This window comes from Pteropus alecto, unplaced genomic scaffold, assembly GCF_000325575.1.
Source record: "Pteropus alecto unplaced genomic scaffold, ASM32557v1 scaffold25, whole genome shotgun sequence".
NCBI lineage: Eukaryota > Metazoa > Chordata > Mammalia > Chiroptera > Pteropodidae > Pteropus > Pteropus alecto.
The window spans coordinates 611081-628394 of NW_006441955.1; the positions used below are offsets into that span (position 1 = coordinate 611081).

The following is a 17314-nucleotide window of genomic DNA, read 5'->3' on the forward strand; positions in this document are numbered from 1 at the left end:
GTCTGCTTGGTGGTTAAGATGTAGACTCTGGCACCAAACTGACTGGGGTGGATCCTGGCTCTGCCACTTACAAGCTGTGTGATCATGAACTTAACCTTTCTGTGCCTCTGTTTCCCCATATTGAAAAGGGGATCAAAAGAGACTCTATTTCATAGGATTGTTGTGAAGGGGGAAAAAAAGACTTACTATATATGTAATGTTTTTAAAACATGATCTGTACAAATATTATGTTATCTCTCCTGTCTCTTCAGCTGCCTCCTCCCATTATATAAAAAAAAAAATAAAAATTTAAATCTACTTTGTCCATGCCATACCCCTCTGGCTGTGACTTTCCACACTCTGGCCTTCTTATTCTGTTGGGTCACTTCCTTAAATCCCAGAGTGGGGAGAAAAATCTTGAAAGCCCTGTAACTATTCTGCTATACAGACTAAGGAACAGAGGCTTAAAACCCAGTCTAAGAAATGCCTCCAGGGAGAGCATTTGAGATCTTGCTCCCCAGCAAATGTCATCTGTTTTGCTCAAATAAATTTATAAAAATTCTCTCAAAAAAAAAAAAAAATAAATGCCCCCAGGGTCACACAGCTAATAAGCAACAGAACCAGGATTTGAGCACCTAGTCTGAATGACTCAAAAGCCAGAAGAATCCCAGCATTTCACCACCAGCAGTGCCTGAGTAGGAAGTGGGACAGCGGCCCTGAGGGATTAATGAGGACAGGGATTACAGAGCCTTAGAACTGAGCAGCGACGCTTTTGTGGGCCCATCGTGCCACCTGCTGGCAGAAAGGGAAGAGGTGTATACAGAGTGCTAAGAGAAGACGGGTGGGGGCTGGTGGCAGGGAGAAAAAGAAAAGGGTGGGGAGGGAGAAAAGTGAGGAGGAAAGATGATAGTAAAGGAAAGGTGGAGAATTTGAAGTTTTGTGGACAGAAGAGGATTAGGAGCTGTTTGCTATTCAGAGGAGGGGCAGAAACTGCTCAACCTAGGTCATTTCCTTGATAGTGTGTGGGTGTGCACCCATAAGTCCAGTAGGTGTTTATATATGTATCTGCATGTGAATATATAAATGGCAGCTTGGGCAGATGTGTGTGCCTGTGAGCATGTGGGGTGTATATGAATGTATCTGCAAATATAGGGTAAGAAGCATATGTGCACTGTTGTGGTAGAGGGCACATTGAAGTTCCGGGGGTCACCTGCCCCACCTCCAGACTTCTCTCCCTTTTCAGATCGGGAGGGGCGTTGCCCAAGGTTGTTGCTATTGTCAAGCGGAGGCCTACTGATCCTGTGGTTGGTTGTGGGGACAAATCTCCAGGCAGCAGGGGGCAGCAGGGGCAAGAGGAGGTCGACTGGCTGGGGTGGGGCAGGCAGGCAGAAGGAGTCCTTTAAAACGCCTGCCCCACCTACAGGTGAGCAGTGGTGTGTGAGAGCAAGCTCACTCAGTGGCAGTTCCCTGGAGCTGTCTGTCCCCTCTGGAGCTTCGGCAGATCCTTCTTTCAGAAATCACTACCAAGAGCCCTGAACAGGTAGGTGATGGCATAGGATAGAGATTATCTTATGAAGTGAATTCAATCTGGAAGCAGCTTTGGGGAGCTGGAAGGGCCATGGGGAGGGTTCTAGAAGAGCCTAGGGTTGGTTTGGGGAGGGTTCCAGGATATATAGGTGACAGGGAAGGGCATGGAGTGACTGGTAGTATGGGAGTTGGGCTTGGGGTACCAGTGGAGGAAACTAGGGTGTTAGGATCTCGGAGTGTCAGGTGCTGATAGAGGGCCTGGGCAGTACAGAGAAGTAGAGGTGTCAGGATAAGAAGTGGAAAATATCCTCAGGTATCAGAGTCCAGATGCAGGGGAAGCTTGGTGATATATGGGTCCAGGATACTAGAATCTGGTATGTCAGGGTCCAATGCCAGGGCCAGCGCCAGCCCTGGCAGGGGCAAGGGGAAAAGGTTCTAACTCACACATGTCTGCCTCCCAGGAGCCACCATGAAGTGCTACAGCTTCGTTAAGAACATGATGATCCTCTTCAATTTTCTCATCTTTGTAAGTATGGAGGTTGCGGGCTCTTGGGTTTCCTTAAGGGAGTGGGTCACAACCTGAGCAGAGCCTAACCTGAGAAATAGGAGACTGCTGTGCCCAGACTCTCTCCTGCAGGTTTCCCCTTACGATGGAGTGCAGAAGTCTTAAATGCTTACTTCTGGTCCCAGTAGCAGCCTGGCTGCCACATAAGTTAGAGTAGAGAAGCTTAGGGGTATCCTCTCCCTTCCAGGAAGTTGTAGCACAGATTTAGGGCAGGGCAGGGCAGCACAGGCTACCAGGAACTAGTCTCCCTTTTTATACACATTAGGGAGCCCAGAGAGAGAAAGGGGTTTACCCTAGGTCACCTAGTGTGGAATAAACTTCAGTGGCCTCTGTATGAAGGGGAGCTGAAAGGAGATAAGGTCCAGAGACCTCATAGCAGCGGGTCTGCCTCAGGCAGCCCTTATTCAGTCAACAAACATTTATTGCCTAAGAGTGTTGAGTGCTGGGGTGACAGGTGAGCAAGCTCTTTCTCTGCCTTGGAGGGTCCCAGGTCCAGGAGGCCAGATAGGCAGATAGTCACAACATAGTTTTTTTGGCCTTAGCACAAGGGCTATGGGAATCTATAGGAGGGGCTTAAACTCCACCCGTCAGAGAAGACTTTCTGGAGGAAATAGCTAAGGCTGGGGATTTGCCGTGCATGAGGAGGTTGTAAAACATGCAGAAAGGCCCAGAGGCAATAAAATCAGATATTTGTTCAGAAAACCAGGGACAGATTGTATTGGGCATGTTTGAGGAAGCTGAGCAATGAGGCATGAACCCTGGAGATGGTGATAAAAATGGGAAGTAATGGACAAATGGGCAAAGGAGAAAGCCCTTGGACGGTGGCTGAGGGATGGAAGAAGGGACAAGGGAGACAGAAGTTTTGGAGAAGATGCCCATGTCTCCAGCATGAACTACGTGGGGGTGTCCTACAGGCAGCTGTGTGCCCAATGGGATTGCAGCTCAGTTGGGAACTGGACATGGATATTTGAAAGTCATGTGCTCAGAGGTGGTCATTGAAGCCATGGGAGTGGCTTAGAGCACTCAGAGAGAGTGAACTCTGAGACGCCCAACTTCTAAGGGGTAAGCACAGAAATGACCACCAGGAAGCAAGTGGAGAAAGAGCAATGGGAAGAAAACGAGGAGAGTGTGATAGCAGAGCGGTCAAGTAGGATATGGCATGAGGTGTCCACCAGATTTAGTGCAAGTTGTCACCAGAGGCCTTGGAGCGACATTGGAGTGAGTTAGAGTGAGGAAAAGGCGAGTAAGTGGAGACGTGATGTGTAGATGAATTTGGAGAAACTGGCGTTGGGGTAAACACTCTGACTCTGATGTGGGCTGTTCCTTGGGCTTTTTCTTCTGAGAACTGGTTTTTATCCATGTATCTGGAGAAGGCAACAAGATTCCAGAGACTGGGAAAGCAAAGGCTCTGACCTGAGGGGGTTAAAGGTAAATCCGGTTTAGTTTATGTTCTCTGTTGCCCAGGCCTTGCCAGGCTGGGCAGGGCAGGGCTCAGAATTCTTGAAATTTGACCCTGCAGGTTCGAAGCCCAGCTTTCTGTCCTTGGGCAAACATGCTTGGGACAGTCATCCAGCCACAGTCATCCACCTTACTCTTGGCTCTAGCCTCAGTTTCTATAGCATCAAAGTGGGGACTGGGCACCAAGGGTGGTCTCAAGCTGATTCAACCTTTAAAGCTCCGGATCAGCAAAGCTTTGCTTTAAATGCTTTGGGAACTGGGCAGTGCCTGCCTGCCCCTGGGCCTCAGGGTTCCTTCTGAGGTTTGGGGTTGAGCTAGAGAACTTTTAAGAGCTCTGGCTGTACTCTCTGTCTGATGCTTCAGTCTCTACAAGAAGTCTGGGCAGAATGAAGGGCAGGCCTGGAGTCTAATCTTGGAACGAAGCCAAATAGGGCCTCAGGGTGGGCGTTCCTTCTCACCACCTCCCTCTCCAAAGTTGAGAGCAGGCGTAAACCTCAGCCCCGCCTTCGTTGCTATGGTGACTGTTGAGCCTGCCTAATGCTACCACCCTAATGTTTTCACCTATCAGAGGACAGAGGTGTTCCAGGCAGCGGTAGCCCCTGAAGGAAATTGAAGGGGTGGTGCTCGCCTGCCTGTTTTCTCTCCTAGCTATGTCTCAAGACCCTGGGAGCAGTGCGGGAAACTCTCCCTACCCCCCACCCCAGGGGAATATTTCAGGAACCGCTGATCTCATTTATATCTGCTTAGGTGTGTAACCTGGTGTTGGCTACGGGTGTCCCAGGTCCCACCCTTCTGGCTCTACAGGATGCTTTTCCCACTTACAGGATGAGTTTTTAGACTCTTTAGCCAATAAAAGGGGAAGTTTCTTGTCTCCCATGTTCCTGACTGGACCGTGGGGTAGGGAACTGCTTGCCAGTACTGTTTCAAGATCTGCTTCTCTGTTCCCAGCTGTGCGGTGTGGCCCTGTTGGCAGTGGGCATCTGGGTGTCAGTCGATGGGTCATCCTTCTTGAAGATCTTCGGGCCACTGTCGTCCAGCGCCATGCAGTTTGTCAACGTGGGCTACTTCCTCATCGCGGCTGGCGCTCTGCTCTTTGCTCTCGGTTTCCTGAGCTGTTATGGTGCTCACACTGAGAACAAGTGTGCCCTCATGATGGTGTGTCAAACTGACCTCCAAAGGCCCATAACCATGGCCGAGGGTCCCCTCACCCTTGACACCAGGCCCTGGGGATCCCCAAACCCTGTTCTGGACTGCAGGGGCCTCAGCATAGGTGCCCTTGCCTCGTTTTTACAGGGGTGGGTTAGGGTGAGTAAGTCATGAGAGACCATCTCTTCCTAAAATTCAGACCCCTGTTCCCCACTCAGTTCTTCATCCTTCTCCTCATCATCTTCATTGCTGAGGTTGCAGCTGCTGTGGTTGCCTTGGTATATACCGCCATGGTGAGGAACCGGGATGGGGCAAGGGGGTAAGACTGGACAAGGCCCTGGGAGTGGGCTGTGGCCTGTGAATGGCCACCTTCTCTACCAGGCCCTAAACACCGGCCTGCTCCATCCAGGGTGAGCACTTCCTAACGTTGCTGGTAGTGCCCACCATCAAGAAAGACTACGGTTCCCAGAGCGACTTCACCCAAGTGTGGAACACCACCATGAAAGGGGTAAGGTGGGCTGGGGGAGATTTTGGAGTGGGTAGAAAGAAGCAAAGCCCCACTAACTCCCTTCCCCTCCTTGTCTCTAGCTCAATTGCTGTGGCTTCAACAACTACACGGATTTTGAGGGCTCTCCCTACTTCGTAGAGAACAAGGTCTTTCCCCCATACTGTTGCTTTGATCATGTCAATGACACAGCCACGGAACCCTGCACCAAGGAGAAGGCTGAGAACAAGGCTGTACAGGTGTGGGCTGGCATAGAAGCTTGGGGCTGCTTTAATGGCCTCAGAGTGCTAAAGGGGGCGGGGGAGGCAGCTGCTGACTATAGACGCTCTCTTCCCTCCCCCAAGGGTTGCTTCAGTCAGCTTCTGTATGAAATCCGAACCAATGCAGTCACTGTGGGTGCTGTGGCAGCTGGAATAGGAGGCTTGGAGGTAAGGGGGTGAGAAGGATATCCAGTGGGCAAGATGTCCCCACTGGACCAAAGCTGCTTGACCCATCTTGGAGGACTCTCTGGAAGAGACATACTTCTAACAGAGCTTCATGTACGGTGTCTGGGGGGCAGGGGAAGAAAACTTAAGGACTCCCCGATCATGTCCCCTCATCTTGCCCTATTCCTTCCCCATCAGCTGGCTTCCATGACTGCGTCCATGTATCTGTACTGCAATTTGAAATAAGTGCTTCTGCCTCCGCCACTGCTGCTGCCACACAGGAACTGGGAAGAGGCACCTTGGCACTGACTGCCAAGTGGCAGTGATCAGAGTGGGGACAGGATCTTAAGTGTCATTTGGGCCAGAGCAGGCCCGGCTTTGCTATTCTGGAGTTGGGACTAAGTCGGGACCACCCACTTCGGGCCGTGCCTGCCTTCCGTTGGTAGGGCTGGGGCCCACCTGCTCCAGAGCCAGTTCTAAGGTAGCCAGTTCTCCTGCCCATTACTCCAGTCTATCTCTTAAACCCTTGATACCCCTTCAGACCCCTGGGGGCTCTTGGTGATCCCAGTACTCCACTGGGGGATGAGAGAAAGGCACTCTACAACCTGGGCATATGCGAAGTTAGCAGTAACTGGCGGATGTGTAGAAGGCACTTCAGAACTTATAAACCAATTAAAATGTTTCTATTTCATGTGTATCCTTGGCGGGGGAAGGGCCCATCTTGCCTAAACTGGCCTCAGATTCTGGCCCCTGGGAAGGTAGCAGAAGGGAAGTGAGATGGAGGTAGGTGGCTTTTTCTCCCCTCCATTTGGATTCTGGGCCTGGGAGGGAGCCTAACAGACTACCCAAGAGGGAACTGAGGGAGAAAGTAGGGGCTGGGCCAGTCTGCCTTCCTATCACGTCTATCACGTGCGAGGACTTTGGCCTGAAATTACTCACTCCTGGTTGGAGGCACTGGACCAGAAAGCTATGAAAATAACAAGCTTGTGCCCGAGTGGGGGCAGGGAGACACTGCCAAGGCAGTGGGAGAGGATCACTCCCTAGGCTCTGGGAAGCCCCCTGGCAGCCTCCATTGGACCCTTCCCTCTCAAGCAAAGCCCTACAACTGTCCCTGCTTTGGGGATTTCAGAAAATTGATTTGTTCTCGGACTTGGCCTGCCTGGTGCTCTACAGATGGATCTCTTATTTTGTCTTAACCACCTCCATGCTCCAGAAACTGGGCCTAGAAAGGCCAAGTGACTTGTTCCAGGCCCACAACCTTCCATAATGAGCTAAGCCTGGTTTTGGGTCCAGGCCATTTGATTCCAGAGCCTGGTGGGGTCTTGGCTGACATGGTGACAGATTTCCCAGGCCAGAATGTCCCAGACAGAGAATACGGTTGCTGCTCAACTAGGAGTGATAGCACTAAGGAGGGAGCCCATGGCAAGAAAACTATGGTGTCTGCTACCAAGCCAAGCCCAGTGGGGCAAACTAGTCCTCCTTGCTTTCCTTTGACCCCCAAATCCCTCTTCCTAGGTTTTTCTAGGGCAGCCCAGAATTATCACCCCTTGCTGGACCCAAAAAGGTACTGTGACTTGGCCAGAACCATATAGTGCCTGAAAGCTGGTCTGTGAGGCCCAGATTAGGAGCTGCTGGGGGTCAGGCAGGGAGAGCAATGAGCCCCTCTCCCTGCTACACCACTTTACTGTGCCTGGCACACACAACCCCTCCCCCAGGTGCCAAATGGAGGCTGCAGATTTGTTTGCAAAGGGCGGGCCTCTGCCTCATCATGGACTAATTGTTTCTAATCATGGCTGTTGTGGCACCCGCCTCAAGCACTATCTCTAGCTCCAGGAAACACTGAAGGCGGCAAGGTGCTGAGAAACGTCCAAGCCATACACCACCCGTACCATCTTGGAGCCGAGATCCAGGAACAGGAGGGGTTATAGGGGTGGGAGGCAAGAGCAGAGAGCTGGTGAAAGGTTGGGAGTTCCAGTCAGTTCCTGCCTCCCTGGGCAAGGCTCTATAGCAGCTCACCAGGCAGACCCCTTCTCAAGAGGTGTCCTAAGTCCCTCACAGACCCCTTAAACATCATACCTCCTCTACCTTGGGCTATCTCATCCATTCCCTCTGGACACTCCCATACATTTTCTGGTGCCTCTATGACTACCTAACTTAGATCTCTCTAATCTCTTTGGATCATTGGCTGGATAACAATCTAATGAAAACATGGCTTTTCTCCAGAAAAACTGCCCAGCTATGGAATCTGCATACAGTGCCCTAAGGGTCACAGAAATCTTTGTTCCTATGTCTCTATCTGTAGCCTAGTCCTAGCCTCCTGAGTGATGACCATCCAGTTCCCTCTTACCCAGTTCCTTCCCACCCCAACCCCACTATGCTCACCTGCTCTCTCATCACCTCCCCAACCCCAAGTATCCCCTTTCACTCTCTCTTGCTTCATCTCTGGGGACAGGTGCCTGGCCAACAAGCTAGGCAGGGAACAGCCCAGTGCAGTGGTTAAACAGGGAAGGAATGTGGGGTGGCTACTCCAAGCTCAGCCTCAACTAATGTGGAGCTGTGGTTAGGCTCAGCTGCCCTAGGGTGGAGCCTAGGGAAAAACCTTAAGAATGTAAGACTTGGGCATCCCCTGGTGGCCAAATGGCCCCAAATGGAGGGTAAACCCTGTGGAGGACAGTAAGGAAAACTCATCATTCACTACCACCATCCTCTCTCCTGCCCCCGCCCCTCTCTCTCTCTCTCTCACAGACACCCACATACACGCACAATCACAAGACATCCCCAGAGGTTTTCTCCTTTTTTAATCAATGACCACCTTATCCAGCTTTGGAAACCTGGACAAAGAGGAGGCTGAGAAGAGGCCTGGTTCAGTGTCTGAAGGTCTCTGAGTGAGTCTGCATCAGCAGGTGGGCCCCAGCTGGGCCTGTCCAGGGGTTGGGCACAGCAGTTTCCTGAGTAAGAGCCAGCCCCATCCTCAAGGCAGCACCCCAGTCCATAAAGGAATCAAGGCCCTTCAGGCTTCAGCCTGTTTTCAAGGCCCTCAGGACAGTCAATAAATAGATTAGATTCTGAGCCAGGCCTGGGAGGAAGGAGTACACAAAAGGCAGGATCAGCTGCCCAAGGATCCCAATGATTCCCAGGTACTATCCTACCCTTCCCCAACAAGGAAGTAAATAAATAGACCTCCAACTCAGAAACAGGGGCATTGGAGCAGGGGAACCCTCCTCTTGGAGTTAGTAATTAAGTCTCATGTTAAAAACAAACCAGCCCCAACCCCTGCCAGTATCTACAGAATCCTACAGGATGGGGTGAAGAGCTAGCCTGCCTGAGGGTACACAGTACCCAGCCTTGCAGGTCCTGGTGGAGGTCTCATGTCTGTTCTGCAGCTCCTGGAGCTCCCTCCTCCTTTGGGGGTGGCTCCAAGAAAATTGGTGTGATCGATGGTGGCTTCTTCACCCTGAGAAGATAATAGGGGAGAGGTCATTAGCTATCCCCTAATCCCACTAGTCTTCCATTTCCAAGGGCAGAAAAGTCACTCACGAGTAGGGGGAGGCTGGGACCCCCACCACCAGGAAGTGGTTCTTCTTCCGAAACAATCTCCACAGGCCCCGATGGTTGCCACGCACGTCTAGGTCCCAGATATGGAGGCACTGGTGGGGTAGGGGGAGAGGTATGGGTCAGAGAGCTGTGGGAAGGGGCTACTGAAGACACTCAGCCAAGCCCTTATCCCCTCCTCAGCAGCCTCCTCAATTTGCAAGAGGTAACATCACCTAGAATATGGATTTGGACAAGGGGTTGAAAGAGGGGTTCTGGGAGTATAAACAATAGGTACTGAGATAAAAGATTCTAGAACAAAGCTTCCCTGTATCTTTGAGGAAGGGTTATTCCTGGGGTAGGTATGGTATCGGTGCACCTTGGCAAGCTGGGTCCAGGTGGTGAAGTCGTCATCTTTCTCCATTCGAATAAAGGTCACGTAGGTGTGGCCCTCTGTGTCTGGCAGGAAAGAGTCTTCACAAGGGTTCTTGCTGTGGTCCAGAACCTCAGCTTCACTGCAGCAGGGAGTGGGGGAGAGGCCAAGATGGTCCACCTCATGGGTATACCACATAAGGCCCCATGCTTAGTTGTTGCCATCTTGAAATTCTTATCATTTTTGAACAAGGGGCCCTGATTTTCATTTGTAGTGGGCCCCACAAATTATGAAGTCAAGACCCCCAGTATTTGACTACTTCTCACTCCCTGCCACATATTCCTATTGCCCTAGGCCATACCTGAGCAGCCTGTGAACTTCCACTTCATAAGCTTCCTTCTTCAGACTGAAGGAGAGGGAGAACTGGGTCAGGGGAGAAGGTAGCCCCTCAGGTCCCAGGGGCAGGGCAAGGGGTCACATGGAAACTGGTAGACAGCAGGGCCAGAGTAAACACACAGTTGGAAGGGATTGTCGAATACTGGTCATCGAGCCTCCTAGATATCCTCCCCTTTGCCCTGTCCCCAGCCCCTACCTGTCCACATTCCTGAGCTGGACACCTGGAACCGTGTTGAACTTGTGCTTCTTGAAGTAGGCCTCCTGGAGTGGATGTGAGGATGAAAATCAAGGACTTACACTGTCTGGCCCACACCTGCCCACTAACCCACCATGTATAAATGAAGTCCTAGACCTATAAAGGTCATTCTAATTTTTTCCTGTCTTCCCCATCCTCTTTGCAATATCCTTGGCAGGCTCTTAATAGCTTTAATTTGCACTCAAGCATTGCCAGAGAGCTCATGTCCACACTGATCCCTGAGCAAGCCCCTGTCCTCAGTGGTTCTCCCTGGGCCTGCTGTCCTAGAGCCACAGAAGCCAGGAACAGGCCCTGCTAGGGATGTGGGGCAAAGGGACAGGCTGGACTGGGAGAGGAAGCTACTGTGGCTAGGTACTAGAGTGACCTGAGGTAAATGCCTATCCCTCTCAGGCAGATGAGTGTGGGTCTTGTATCAGCCAGCCTCTGAAGGCCTTTCTGGCTTCTAGGAGGTTCCAAGCTAGAAGCTGTCTGTTCCTTCCTGTGGAGCTGTCTCTGTAACTGCGGAGTAGCCCTTTGGACACAGCCATGTAGCGGGTACAGATCTAGGGACCTCCCTGTTCACTTCAGGCCGAGGCTTAGGCTTCAGCACTTGCAAGGACAGGAGAGGAAAGAGCTGGCAGGGCTGGATAAGTGCTTAGTGGCAGAAATACCCTACCACACCCACAGTCTAGTGCTAAGAATAGTAAAAATAAAAATAATACCAGCTAACCCTTATATAACACTTACAATTCAAAGCATTTTACATATATTAACTCATTTAAAGCTCATAACCTCACGCTCTATGAGGAATAGTATTTTAATTCTCATTTTACAAATAAAGAAACTGAGGTAAAAGATAAGTAATTTTCCCAAAGTTACATGGCTAGGACGTGGCAGAGCTAGGGTTGCTCCAGAGTTGATGTTCTTGCCCCGTCTACAATACTGTGCCCCGCTCCCCGACATCCCTGCCTCCCACTCACGTGGAAGTAGCCGTTCATGTTGAGGCCCACGATGCCAAAGTGGTAGGATCGGGAAACATCAGGGATGACGCACTCTCTGCCTCGGCGCTGTTCAGGCATCCGCATCCACATGTCCCAGTCCCAGAGCTGGAGGGGCACAAGATTACGAAGGTTAAGAGATTCTGAGTCAGTGGGGGAACCCAATCCACTCACCCTAGTCTGCCAGGGCACCTTTTCTGGTGTGGGCCACTTGGGCTCAAGCTCCTCCTTGTACAAGGACCTCCTGAGCACCCAGCCCAGCCCAGGCATGGTCTCCACGCGGTACAGCAGTGCTGGGTCCTCAGCTGTGTGTTCGTACCCCTAGGGATAGGGAACCATGGTGGGAGGTATTAGCTCAGGGCCTCTACACACTCCCCAACTGACCCCTGGCCATTCGGCCTACCTGGTCATTCCAAGCCGAGATACAGTACAGGCTGTCGTCCTCCTCCAGCAGGTGAATGGATTGGCTCAGGAAACTGAGAGAGGCAGGGTCCAGGGGGTCAGGGAGGGGCAAGGACAAACCCAGTCTCACAGCAATGAGGGAAGAGCTAAAGACGGGACTCAGAAGTCATGCCTCCCCCAAATCCCCACTGTCTCCATTCAACCTTTCTACTCTCTACTCAAGCCCAACACCTGCCATCCTACCTTTTGCTCAGGCTTTTCCCCCACTTTTGAGGTTGCTTCCTCCAGAAAGCTCTCCAAGACATTTCACTGCCTTTTTCTCTGGAGACCCAGTCAAGCAAAGAGGCCCCAGGCAGCTCATAGTTGCTGCGTGTAGGGGCACTCCCCTCACCTAAAAAAATCCACAGCAATGTCCAGGTCCTCTTCCAGAACTACAGCAAACTTGGCTTCCTGCAGGGGGAGGAATACAACATGATCCCAAGGGGGCCTTTCTCACCTAACGTTTCCTCCAACCAATCCCACTTCTCAGATCGGGAGGATGAGGCCCAGAGAGCAGAAGAGCTTGCTATATATGACGACCAAATTTTATGCCCATGTTTTCCTTCCCAAAGCCCAAGAGTTTTGTCCTTACTACTCACCGGAAACAGATTGAAAGTGGCAGTGAGGCTGGCCTTGTAATGCTGAGTGGAGAATAGAAATAGGGCACATGAGCTTTGGGGTGGATAGTGGGGCCAGGTGTCTGCCCCTTCCATCCCTGCCTAGGCAGTACCTGAGACACGCGGGCATTCTTGATGCTGATGGGAGTGTGCTGGATGCCCCTCAGACCAAACAGTGCCACCACATCCATCGGCTCCTGAAGGGCATGACCACTGGTCATCCTGTGAGCCGCCTTCTCCCTGCCCACCTCTGCAGGCTCTGACATGCCAAGCCCTCCACATTTCACAGCCCTTGCCTGGCTGTCTCCCTTGCCAGTCCTCAGTGATTATTGCTACTTGGTACCCAAAACCCTGTGTTCTGCTCAGCTCAAAGCCCCCAAGCCCCACTCACCTCATAGTAGCCATCGATGAAAACTGTTATCATCTGGGGAGACACTCCCTGGGCTGAGAGCAGAGAGCGCAGCATCCTGGGAAGCCCAGGGATGGGTTAGGCCTCTTTGTCCCAACTTAGGGCTCCCCTGTGCTTATGGATAGGCCTACATTCCCCACGTTCACCCACATATGTGAACGGGTCTAGTCTGTTGCCTTTCTGCCCACCTCAAGAGTTCCTCCTGCAGGTAGACGAGTCTGGGTTTCCCACCCGCTGAGCACCCTCCTGTTCAGTGCTGCTGGATGCAGCCCACTCCCAGGCTCACCTGTACAGGTAATTGGGCCGGTTCCCTGCAATGACAGCCACAGGCACATTGAGGATCTTGTTGTCTGGGAGCTGAAGGAGAGATAGCTTTTAGGTCTTGCCTCACTCCCTCTTTAAACTGGGATCCCTACCTACAGAAGAATTCTTGGGGGAAGAGGGAGACTTCAGGGGAAAGGCAGAGGGTTTTCCCTGTCCTGGGTCCTCCACACACTCAGTCCAACTCTGACTCCTGGCCTTTGCTCACATGGCCTGCCCCTTCCCCCACCCACCAGTATGTCCCCTGTCTTTCAGAGCTTAGTGTAAATCCTCAGCTCCTGATACCCTCTCAGGCTGAGGTGGGGAAAACCCAACCTGGATCTTTCCTAGGGCCCCTTGCCAAGCTGGGAAGAAGTCCAAGCTTCACTGCCTAAGGCCCTACTCACTGGGTCAGGGCTGAACTCGATGGGTGTGGGGTCCTTGCAGCTGCACACACTCCCATAGCCCTCAACTTTGCTGCAGAAGCGCCGGCGGCGACGGTTCAGCTCTGTGTCTGCCCAGTGGCACTCTGCCTCTGAGAAAGGGATAGGGTCAACAGGATAGGGGCATGAAGCCAGTGTGGTCTAAAGAACACTAGGCACCCCTAGTCAAGAGAATAAAGACCCATAAAGAGAACCCAAATGTCCACCCCTAGCCCAGGCACTGCCCTAGAGCCCAGCCCCCATTAATCCCACCTTCAGCTGAGCTCAGTGGCACATCTGTCTTCAGTAGGACTGGGTCCCCCCAGGAGGAGAGGGCAGGTGACTTAGAATGCTTCTCCCCGAGGACAGGACCTGGCAGGGGGCAGGAGTGAAGAGTGATGGGGGCCCAGGCTCCAGTTTGGGATATTCTTCCCATCTCCCTGACCACCTTCACCCAACCCACCACCACTGGCTCCTATCTGCCTCCCACCCCACCTCCTCTCCTGGGGTTCTGCTCCTCTCAGGCCTTTAATACTATAGAGTGGATGGCCTATGACGCCAGCACCTCCTTTTCGTCCCACGAAGGCCCAGGTGTCCCTCCAGCCCAGAGCGGGGCCAGCCTGGCTGCCTAAGCTCCTCAGCAGAGCCTTGGCTGTGTCCTTGAGGTGGAAGGAGCCCTCATCCTGGGAGACCAAAGAAAGTGGTCAGCTTGACCAGCACAGTTCCAAAAGACCTGGCCTCAATGGAGCACTATGGGTCATGTACCATGCAAAAACTGTTACTTAAATTAGTGCATTAAATTACCACAACCACCCTCTGTGGTCACTATCATTTCACGGATAAGAGAACTGAAGGCTTAGAGAGATTCTGAGAATCATCCTAGGTCACCAGGCTAATAAATCCTTACCATAATCCCACACAATCTGTGTCTCTGTACCCTGCTACCTCTGCCCTCTTCCCACCATTCTTCTCCTCCCCTCCCGTATTCCGCTCCCTTTCTAAAAATACATCTTCATCACTCTGTTTCCCTGACATTGTCATTTTCTGACATTAAGCATTTATTTGGCTGCTTTTTATTGATCTTGCCCAGCTAGAGTAAACTCCTTAAGGGAAGGGACTCTGTCTTGCTTCCCATCATAGCCCCTGTACCCAGAGCAGTGTCTGGCACACAACAGGTGCTTAGTAACTATTTGTTTGATTGATAAAAATGACAAGGCTAATATTGGAACTTGTGTCACCTTCCTCCAGAGGCTCTTCCCACAGTGCTATAATAGGAACATAGAACCCAGGGACATAAGCAGGGATGGAGCTGGGGATACAGGGCAGAGTCACTTACCTTGACGGTGCAGATAAGCACTCGGCCAGGTGCCACCATGTTGAGGAACAGCACCATGGCCTCATCCTCATGAGGTGAGTACGTGTCAAACACACGCTTTGCCATCACATGGCCCTGGCAGGGGACACACCACTCATGAGTTAGTGTCACCAGGAAGGAGGGCTCAGCTTCAACCCTCTAGGTTCCCTACAGCTAGAACCTCACCGTGGCCTGGTTGAGGACAATGACATGGATGCCCCGGCCCTGCTCCCGGGCCTCATCCTCCAGCACCTAAAGAGTGGAAAGAAAAAGTCCAACTCTTCACTCTCTCATTCAAGACCTTTCTTACTGGCACTTAGAAAAACAAACAAACAAACCAAAAAACGGCTGCATGAAATGAAACCTCCCCTTCTGCCTATATATACCTCTGTTCACAACAGTTGTCTTCTGACCCAGCTTGAAGGCCACCTCTTCCAGGAAGCATCCATAAGACTGCCATCAAAGAGATCACATCTTCCTACAACCCTCCCCTCAACAGCTTTTATGGCTCTTAGAGCCCTTGGCGTCTCTGCCTCATGCTGGAGATATCACAATCTATCAGACCGAGACCCTCAAAGTAGAGCCAGGTCTGACTACGTCCAGGTCCCCAGGGGCCAGTACGAGGCTAAGGCTAAAGAAGGGACCAGGATTAGTTATAAGATAAATAAATAAATAAATAAATTAATTGATTGATTGATTGATTAACTGCCTTCTAATAGTAATGATCACTTCGATAAAATCCCACTACATATAATACATTCAAAATACTTTTCATTTAATCCTGACAAGTAGAAATTATTAGTCCCAGGTTACAGATGAACTGAGGCCTCTAAAGACACACAGGTAGAAACTGGCAGAGGTGCAGTTCCCATTCAGCCAGTGGACCCCAGAGCCAGTGGACCAGATCCTGAATAGAATGGAGTAACTGTACACCAGACACCAGCCCACTCACCGTAGTACCATCCACTGCCACATATACTTTGCTGCGACTTGAGTATACCTCCACATCTAGGACCCTTCGGGGACCACTGCCTCGGCGCTTTGGGGGCTCCAATCGGCCCAGGGCCTCATCTGTGGGGATGTGACAGGTCATGCAGATAGTCTCTTCAGCAGTCTCATCCCTTGGGATCTGCTTGTTATTTCAGCTGTGAGATCCCAGGGAATCCCCCTCACACACACACCAATCCCATCCTCAGCCTGGCCTCACCATAGTCTTGCTCCGGCTCCGGGTCTTCATTTGCCTCACTGATTGCTCGTCGCGTGTCCAGGATCAATTTTATGTTGACAATGACAGTCACCAGTAGGAAAAGCACAGCCCCTGTCTGAGGGGAGGTGTGGAGTTGGCTAAATATCATTGAGGGTCTTCCTGAAAGGAGGGCGCTGGCTGCATTGATGATACAGGGAGAACCTGAGGCCTGTCTCTACTCCTTCCATCAGTGCCCAGCTCTACTCCCCCAACCAGGATCCAGTTTCACAACCACCTCCACCAGGGACACCCCCCGCCCGACCTTTCCCCCTTTATCAGAACCCTCCCTACCCAGAGTTCCTGTATTCTTCCATTTGAGCCCCTGAATTCCTTGGTCCCCTCCACAATTAGTTCTGAGAGATAGAGCCAGTCACAGAGAACCAAGCTGGGGATCAGAAGACCCGAGTCCTAGCCTTGACTGCTTGACAGGTGTGGGCTCCTGGGCAAAGCCTTCCTGATCAGACTTCAGGTTTCCATTAGAAGCCTAGGAGGCTGTACTTGGGTTCTGATTCCAGAACTCTAGGCCTACACCACTACCTGGCAGGGACATGAACAAAGAGGCTCCCCCTCTAGGAACCTGCTGCCCCTTTCCAGGGCAGGGGCAGCCAAGGTGGTTCCCAGTGCCCATAGTCTAGGCTGGGGAAAAGCTGGAAAGGAGCTCCTGGGAGATTTGGGACATCTCTATACCTGACAGAATCTCCGCAGGGCCCTCTGGTTGGTCAGTTTATACTTCCAGGTAAGATACCAGCTCCGCTTCTTCCGAGCCCCAAAGGGCTTGATGAGAGGGCTGGGCTTCCAGTCGTCCATGCTGGATTGGGGAGTCACCACTGTCCTGGCCAACCCATGCCTTCAGGATACTGAGGGGACCAGAGGGTCACATGGTTTAAGGTGTGCCTCCCAAAGTCTGATGCCTTCTGGGGAGATGAGGGAGGACCTCCTAGTAACTCTTCCTTGTAGATATCCACGTTGTTGTGTGGCCTGGAGAAAGTGGCTCAACTTCTCTGGGAAGGAAACCTTCAGCGAGGTCAGATCACCTGGAAACTCCCCTTGGGGCTGGGGGAACTGACAGGGCTGCCAAGGGGCCAGGGCGTTAGGGGCGCAAATAATCGGTGTTCAAGGCTCATCAGCCTCCAAACGGACAAAGGCTCAACCTTCCCAGTCTTGAGGAGGGCTAAGGGCAGCGGCACCCCACATTCTCCATCCCGGCTCTCTACCCGCTCCCGCCCTCGCCCCCTCCTATCTGGCCCAGCTCTTCTACTCCCAAGGCTCGGGGCCGCCAGAGAGAGTGCTCGGGAGACCTGACCCGGCCGCGCCAACCCTCCCGGACCCCCGCCCAGGGCACTCACGGCTCAGGGGCCCCTGGCCCCACTCGGGCCCCTCCCAGGCC

The 17314-nt window shown here is 52.1% G+C and overlaps 2 protein-coding genes across 4 annotated transcripts; one reads left to right on the forward strand and one right to left on the reverse strand.

Annotated features, from left to right (window-relative positions):
- Window positions 1-1429: 1429 nt before the first annotated feature.
- Window positions 1430-8245, forward strand: TSPAN1 (tetraspanin 1). Its single transcript, XM_006919145.3, has 8 exons — window positions 1430-1519; window positions 1968-2032; window positions 4478-4684; window positions 4894-4968; window positions 5085-5183; window positions 5264-5419; window positions 5525-5608; window positions 5804-8245. Exons 2-8 carry the CDS (start codon window positions 1976-1978, stop codon window positions 5849-5851), a joined length of 726 nt encoding a protein of 241 aa, XP_006919207.1. The 5' UTR covers window positions 1430-1519; window positions 1968-1975; the 3' UTR covers window positions 5852-8245.
- A 140-nt stretch (window positions 8246-8385) lies between these two features.
- POMGNT1 (protein O-linked mannose N-acetylglucosaminyltransferase 1 (beta 1,2-)) lies at window positions 8386-17314 on the reverse strand. Of its 3 annotated transcripts, XM_015595186.2 has the most exons (23): window positions 17274-17314; window positions 16615-16784; window positions 15889-16003; window positions 15634-15752; window positions 14868-14933; window positions 14664-14777; window positions 13893-14010; window positions 13601-13699; window positions 13313-13440; window positions 12892-12962; window positions 12588-12663; window positions 12310-12393; window positions 12179-12220; window positions 11932-11990; window positions 11542-11614; window positions 11331-11459; window positions 11121-11246; window positions 10102-10166; window positions 9871-9915; window positions 9516-9651; window positions 9143-9252; window positions 8945-9059; window positions 8387-8681 (listed from the first exon to the last, which is right to left on the reverse strand). In XM_015595186.2, the coding sequence occupies exons 2-22, from the start codon at window positions 16732-16734 to the stop codon at window positions 8972-8974; spliced, it is 1983 nt and encodes a 660-aa protein (XP_015450672.1). In that variant the 5' UTR covers window positions 16735-16784; window positions 17274-17314; the 3' UTR covers window positions 8387-8681; window positions 8945-8971. The 3 variants fall into 3 exon arrangements, with proteins under 3 accessions (XP_006919208.1, XP_015450672.1, XP_024907710.1); XM_006919146.3 differs by having other exon boundaries at window positions 8386-9059; XM_025051942.1 differs by lacking the exons at window positions 12588-12663; window positions 13313-13440 and having other exon boundaries at window positions 8387-9059.